Source organism: Podarcis pityusensis (genome assembly GCF_964106645.2).
Source record: "Podarcis pityusensis genome assembly, chromosome: 2".
NCBI classification, from domain to species: Eukaryota; Metazoa; Chordata; class Lepidosauria; order Squamata; family Lacertidae; genus Podarcis; species Podarcis pityusensis.
Window position 1 is genome coordinate 38,441,472 of NC_138029.1, and position 7,794 is coordinate 38,449,265.

The 7,794-nt window shown below is 44.9% G+C and overlaps 1 protein-coding gene across 1 annotated transcript; it reads left to right on the forward strand.

Moving 5' to 3' along the window:
* On the forward strand, positions 1-1,498 carry LOC308470748 (olfactory receptor 2D2-like). The gene has a single exon (XM_080994162.1). It carries the CDS (start codon positions 295-297, stop codon positions 1,330-1,332), a length of 1,038 nt encoding a protein of 345 aa, XP_080850288.1. The 5' UTR covers positions 1-294; the 3' UTR covers positions 1,333-1,498.
* Positions 1,499-7,794: the final 6,296 nt, after the last annotated feature.

Genomic DNA, 7,794 nt, shown 5'->3' on the forward strand with positions numbered 1-7,794 from the left:
TTATAATATTTAAGCTTACAGGACCAACTTCAGAAACAAGGCCAGGCAATTAAGAAATCTGAAATCCAAGGGGAATTTGAACGTAAAAGCATTTCAGAAGCATCCCTAGCTTTTTATTGCCCATGTGAAGATGTTTCCCTATTTAATTAAAATGCATCTTTATTTGGATGATTGCCATTTCCAAAAATAACCAGATAATGTATTCAATAATATACAGATGGCCCTCTAAAGTTATTGAGAACAATACTGTCAGAGTGAAACGAGATTTAATTGTACAAAACTACAGTTGCCTTCATGAGCATTGATATCACCAGCCTCTTGTCATTTCCATTCACTTGCCCTCCCTCCCTTAGTGCTTCAGGTGCCGCCTGGCTGGCATGTTGGATGGAGCAGTGGAACCAGAGCTCGGTGGCTGAGTTTATCCTCCTGGGCCTTGCAGAGGGGGTGCAGGCAGAAACTGCGCTTTTCGTTCTCTTCTTGGCCACTTACCTGGTGACCCTGGTGGGAAACTGCATGATGGTCATGCTGATCGCAACTGAGCCTCGCCTGCACACCCCCATGTACTTCTTCCTTCTCCATTTGTCTCTGCTGGACCTGTGCTACTCTTCAGTCACCATCCCACAGATGTTGGCCCACCTCCTCTCCAGGCAGAAGGCCATGCCCTTTGCCCGTTGCGCCTTTCAGATGTACATCTTCCTGGTTTTCGGCATGGCAGAGTGTGTTCTGTTGGGCATCATGGCCTATGACCGCTACGTGGCCATCTGCCACCCATTGCACTACACCTCCATCATGAGCTGGCGATTCTGCAGCTGGACGGCAGGGGCTGCCTGGGCTAGCGGCTTCATCAACTCCCTGATAGTCAATGCCTTCGCTCTGCGTCTGCCTTACCACGGCCAAAACCGTATCAACCAGTTCTTCTGTGAGGTGCCTGCTGTCATCAAGTTGGCGTCTGCCGACTACACAGAGGCAGAGGTGGTTGTGTTTGTCTTTGGCTCCCTCCTGCTCCTCCTGCCCTTCGTCCTCATCGCCGCCTCTTATGCCCGCATTGGGGTGGCCATTTTGCGGATACGTTCTGCTGAGGGCCAGCGCAGGGCTGCCTCAACCTGTGCCTCCCATCTTGTGGTGGTGAGCCTTTTCTATGGCACAGCTCTCTTTGCTTATATGAGGCCCAGTTCTGTCAGCTCAGCCACAGGCCAGGATAAGGCAGTGTCTGTTTTCTACACTGTGGTAACACCCATGATGAATCCTCTCATCTACAGCCTTCGAAACAAGGAGGTGAAGGGTGCTTTGAAAAAACTATTGAGTAGGAAAATATTCTTGCCCCCAACATGACTCTCACTACAGGTTTCCGTTTTCATGCCTCTCTTGCACCCACAAACACAAATTCTACTCTGAGTCAAAAGCCACAGCCACTCTAGCAGTATCCTCTTATATAGCTTTAACATTTTATTGATAGGTTAGAGGAACTTGAGAAGTCTTCTTCAGAGCTTTTCTGCTCAGGCTTAGAGTACTTTTGTTCAAGGGACGGCCCTGTTCTGTGTATGTCTGTGGAGACACTTGGCCGAAGTTTACTAGCTGCTCCCTGTCTCTCAGCACCAGACCCTACTGATACGGGCTTTCTGTGCCATACCTCTTGCAAAACATCTGGCCAGGAAGGTCATGTGGAAAGACGAAAGAGAATGAATAGTCAGAAATAAAGGGGGAGTCTCTAGTGCAGGCTTCTACATTTTTTGCTTGCCGGAATTGTGTCTGAATGGGTTATCACCTCCTGGGAGAGTGTGACCAAATGGCTAGTTTTGAAGAGGCAGAGGTGGGTTGGAATTATCTTGACAACTGTGTGGAGATATTCATCCTCTCACTAGTTCCAATGTTGGCGGAGGTGTACTCGACTACACAATGACTGAAGGCCAAGCTTTCTAGAGGCCAAGCTGGAAGTGAAGGGGCAGAAACCAGGTGACCACCATTTTTGGTTACCAAAGCCAGCCAAAAACTATAGATCACTGCGCTTGAAATGATTTAAGCAAGTCATTTCAAGTTGCAATATTCTTCTCTAGGGCAGGCAAGGATAAAACAAATATACAACCCCATTGCTTAGCACATCACACGTCCCCTAAGTCTAAAAATGCACAAACACTTTCAAAACCGACATGACATTAAAATGTGCTTGGAGATAAGCACGACATATTTTACCATGTTTGTGACAGAACTGGTGTTTTCAATGGGAAATAAGATTAAAATAATGTTATTGTTCTGCTATAACTGTGTGCCATTTTATAGGCTTTGATACATTATTCTTTTGCTGTTGACTTTTATGTCGTTTTCATGTTTCAAAGATGTGGATTTTTTCTCTCAAAAAAATGATGCCGTTCTCACTATATGGATTGTACATCAGCTTTATACATTCCTCTGAAGAACCTGAAATGTGGGCAGCCTTAAATAAACTATTTGAAGTGCACCTTTGAGGTTTTCCATTCTCTTCACTCCTGGCAGGTACATGGATGAAGAAAGCATCTGCAGGGATTGTCTGACCATGAAAGCCTTTCCAGTCCTCACACACATTTATCTTTGTTTTATATCACCCCTTCTGGCATTAAATTCAGGTGGAGCGTGCTGATAAAAGTGGAGCTGAATAGGGTTATTGAGGAACAAGAAGGAAGTATCAATGTACTTGGGGAAACTCTGAGGTCTGCAGAAGTACTAGCTATATTTCTTTAAAAAACAACCTATGGGGACAAAAAAACTAAACAAAAACACAGCCTAGTGACTGAGTATACTCAGTAGCCACATAATATTATCGGGGGGGGGGGCGTGCAGAGAACAGCAGAAATCAGGAGAGTGGGGAGATAATGGAATGGAATATCAAGGAGAAGGGCAGGACGGATTGGCTAGAACCTTGGACAAGAGCATTCCTGGTTGGAGGTGAGGATACCATATAACACTTTGTTGCATGCCTCACACGTTTAGACTAGTATCAGTCTAGCAATCTAGCACCTGGGGATCCACAGGAGGGCTGTCAGGGATAGACAGACTGCATTTACACGTCCCAGATGTGAGTGGGTACAAGATACACAACAAATGCTACAGTGCTTTATGGCATTTTGTAAATCTTTTTTTTTTTTTGTTTTTGGTATGCTGTTGTCTGAAAAAAAACAACAACCCTGCAACCAGACCTAAAGCTTGCTCTGACTAAACAACAAAAAAGGAACTTAAATAAAAGCAACACAAAGTCACTCTCCCCAAGCCTTGCCCCCTCTCCCCAACCAGCCCCTTTCCACTGTCCCTCCTCTCTGAGTGCTATTTGCTTGGCTTGAATATGTCTGCGCTCTGGATGGAGATCTCTCTCATTTGCAAAGCTGGAAAGTAGCTTACGGTCACATCCCTTGTACTGCCCACTTTTTTCCCTCTGGCCTCATCCATCCTGGGACGTGGTCCCTGGAATGTGGCCCATTGGGGAATGTGGCCCTTGGGCTGAAAAAGTTCCCCCGCCCATCATAAGCAAAGCAACACCAGCTGTGGCTATCATGAAGACTTAGCCACGGTGGCGAAACCCAAAGCTTGGCTTAGGCAATTCACACTGCATTGAACCCGTTGAATACATTAAAACACAGAATACGTTTCATTGGTATAGAACATTCAGTCCTTATCTGCAAATGTTCTCTGCTAGATACGAAGTGTACAAATTGCTTTAGAAACGCCATCCCAGCCATTCAGTGATTACGGCAAACAGCAGAGGCGAGGGCAGCATCTCTGATGTATTCATTGCTATCGCGGCTCGCTTTCCTATGTGAATGTCCACCCCACATGACCTGATTTTGAAATGAATGGAGGGATACTTGCTTGCATTGCAGTTGTGGGCTGTTCGTATTAGAACACCCACAGAGTTTGGGGTCACATGCATTCAGTTTGAGAAGGACAGTTTTATGCGTTTTCTCTGTGTCTGAAAACTGGAAGAATGGCATAAAAGACAGCCCGAGCCAACCAATTCCCTTTTTGAAAACTACCCCTGAGTTTCTAATCCATGTGGTTGTAAGGGTGGGCGGGGTGCACAGAGAGATGATGGGATCACATAGTATGTGCTGTAGCTTCAGAAAACAAAAATAGGTTTGTTCAGAGTTTCAGGACGTTTAGTTCCTGCATTGCAGGGGTTGCACTCAGTGACCCTTGAGGTGCCTTCCAGCTCTATCAAAAGGTAAGATCTTTTTATTCTGAGGAACCCTCTACCCCCCCCCCCATTGCTTTCAGTCACTTATTGGGTTCTTTTCCTTTAACTGTAGTAAATTCCAGATTATGCAAAACCCCAGATTTTGCAGTTGAATAAAGGAGCTAAATTAAGTACATTTGTATCTGTTAGTATTCCTGTTGTAAACTGCCTTGGAGATCATTTGATTGAAAAGAGGTGCTGAAAATGTTAAAATGAATAAAGGGGCGGGGGAGATAATGAAACACAGTTTTTGGAATGTGGAATTTTCTTAGGGTTAAAATAAAGACCCGTGTATAAATGAAGACCTTTGCAATGTGATCTTAACTGTCAAAATTAAGCAACCCTGCTTTCAGTGGGATGTGCTCCCAAGTCATTCTGTTAAGGATTATAGCCAAAGGCAACACACACAGAGACATACATCTGGGAATAAGCCCAACAGAACTTACTATTTGCAAATAAACACATATAATGTCAGACTGCCATCCATCAAAGCTGAAACGGCAACTGTTCTTTCCGTGGAAGCCATGCTACTCTCATGACCTGTCAACACACACACAAAAAGGAGACCATGGCTTGCTGCTCCAGTATGACCTACAGTGTCTGCACCAGGGAACCTGTGGACATCCAGATGTTGGTGGACTGCAGCTTCCACCATGCCTGACCACTGGCCAGGCTAGCTGGGGCAGATGGCAGTTGGAGTTCAACATCATCTAGAAGTCTACAGGTCAGCCACCCCTCATCTCCATGGGCATGACAAATAATGAGATGTCACCACTAGGTTCTCCCTTGGCACACTGTATCATTTGGGGGACCTTGCCCCAAACTTCTAGACTGGAGTTCTCACAGGGGTAAGAATTAACAGATAGAAATCAGAAAGAACATGAGATGAGCTGTTTAATAGGCATGGTTCTCCCCCTCCCACCTTCCAATACTAGATTTATAGTGTGCGGGGAAAGTATGTATAAACAATGACATCAAGTAGTCTCTTCTGGCTTTCACTCCATCAGATTGGTTCAGGCCAGTGCATCATCTGCTGCAGAGTAACAGATGCTTCAAAGGAAACACAGCACAGTAGTGCATTGCCTCATTTTTTGTTAACATTCATGTCCTAAAAGTTTTCCCTCTCTAGGGCCATCTGGGATGACAAGCATGGCCATCTTAGCAACTAGCCTTGCTCCAGAACAGGGGTAGCCAATGTGGAGACTTCCAGATGTTGGCCTCCAACTCTCAGAAAGCCAGCCAGCCTGGCCAATGGTCGGCTCCCACCATTGCTGCAGTCCAACATCACTTGGAAGGCTTCACATTGACTACTCTTCCCTACTGTGGAATACCTACACTGTTGTCATTTCTAAGATCTACCTGTGCTACCACACTTTGCCTTTTTCTGCAACCCATATTTTGGTATAGCCATGACGTGCCAGGGGAGCTCCCTGCTACACATCCACGAGTGCTTTCGACTGGAAAATATAGAGAGTAGTGCCCAAACGGCTCCACCAGCACTTTGGCATAAACTATAAGGCCTATATTATATTGAATTAAATAATGGGTGGGTTTGCTTCATGGTTAAAAATAGACTATTAGGGCATCCTCACGCTGTGCTCACCCTTCTCACTCTTACTGCTTTGACAGAGTAGGAGGGGTTTAAATATGCACCTGCACACATCTTGCTTAGAACCAGAATGCAGCATGTTCCCCTAATTAACCTTTGGTCTACAGCTGTCTGCCAAATAGTATGGACATGATAGATGATAGATAGATAGATGATAGATAGATAGATGATAGATAGATAGATAGATAGATAGATAGAGATAGATAGAGATAGATGATAGATAGATAGATAGATAGATAGATAGATGATCGATAGATGATAGATAGATAGATGATAGATAGATAGATAGATGATAGATGATAGATAGATAGATAGATAGATAGATAGATAGATAGATAGATAGATATAGATAGATAGATGATAGATAGATAGATAGATAGATGATAGATAGATAGATAGATAGATAGATAGATAGATAGATAGATGATAGATAGAACAGAAAAACACACATATTCTTCTTTGCAATTCATGAAGCCATGTTTAGACATCTCTCCATGCACAAAATTCTGGGAAAAGTTTGTTTCTTTGCCTACAGCAATTTCCTTAAGTAAGCAACCCTGCTGCTCAGGTTGCAAGAGAATTCAATAGCCAGCAAGCAATGTGGTGAACAGACTAGCACAAGGTCACTGGCCAACAGCTGAGGGAGAGGGTTATTGGAGTTGTAAGGCTACTCTCCATGTTGCTAGGACCTCGGACAGCAGCTAAGATCACCACTCTCAACAGCTAAGCAACTTTAACATCAGCTATGGTACTCCTATCTCTGATTACCTGGTAGGGCTCTGTTTATAAATCAGCTTTGGGACTAGGTTGCCTGGTACACATCCCATCTAATTTTATTATTTGCCGCCAAGAATCAAAAATCCAGTATAAGCAGTGGTTATGCCAAGTCATCAGCAAAATAAGGATGATAAGACTAGAGTCCCTTAAAGTCCTGTTGTGGAGATGACTGAGATTAATAAATGTGAAGTGTGTGGACCACTTTCTAAGCATAAATAGGCTCCCTTCCCATGTGTGACATTCTGGAGCTAACTTGTTGGTCCAGGTCCAGAGGAGGTAGCATATAGTTTTGTGCCTGAGGAAGAAAGCCCAAATGGTTCTCTACATATTAGCACAAATATAATTACTTAAATAACTGCCAATGTGATGTCCTTAAAATGATGACCCAGCTGCTGCCACCTGAAGCAGGTTGCCTTAGTCTAATACAGGGGTGGTCTAAAGTGTGGTCCTCCAGATGTTGTTGGATGCCAGTTCTCATTATCTTTGACCACTGGCCAGGCTGGCTGGGGTTGATGGAAGCCTGTGTCCTACAACATCAGAAGGGCACTAGGTTTCCCTAAAGGTACCCCTGACCATTAGGTCCAGTCGTGACCGACTCTGGGGTTGCGGCGCTCATCTCGCTCTATGGGCCGAGGGAGCCGGCGTTTGTCCGCAGACAGCTTCCGGGTCATGTGGCCAGCATGACTAAGCCGCTTCTGGTGAATCAGAACATCGCACAGAAACGCCGTTTACCTTCCCGCCGGAGCGGTTCCTATTTATCTACTTGCACTTTGACATGCTTTCGAACTGCTAGGTTGGCAGGAGCTGGGACAGAGCAACAGGAGCTCACCCCATCGCGGGGATTCAAACCGCCGACCTTCTGATCAGCAAGTCCTAGGCTCTGTGGTTTAACCCACATCGCCACCCTATCTCTGGTCTAATAGAAGGACCATCCTTGTAAGTAGCCAAGATCAGAAGCACTTCTCCTGGGTGGATGTTATCTTGTGAGGAGGAGACTTTAGAGATACATGGCAAAGTTTGGCATCTTTGTCCTACCTGCCATGTGATGGCTGCTGTCACACAGTCACCTAGCATAAGCTCCTAGGCTATTCATGCAAGGCTGATGTTGAATCCTCCCAAATGTAGAGTTGCTTCCTTTGTTTACTTCACTTCTGCCTGAAGCCAAAAGTATAAACCCCAGTTGGCAAGGTTTACCAGTCAGATAATA

What these genes read in the sequence shown, in the direction of transcription:
- LOC308470748 (XM_080994162.1), top strand. Translation starts at nt 295, where the DNA reads ATGAGCATTGATATCACCAGCCTCTTGTCATTTCCATTCACTTGCCCT.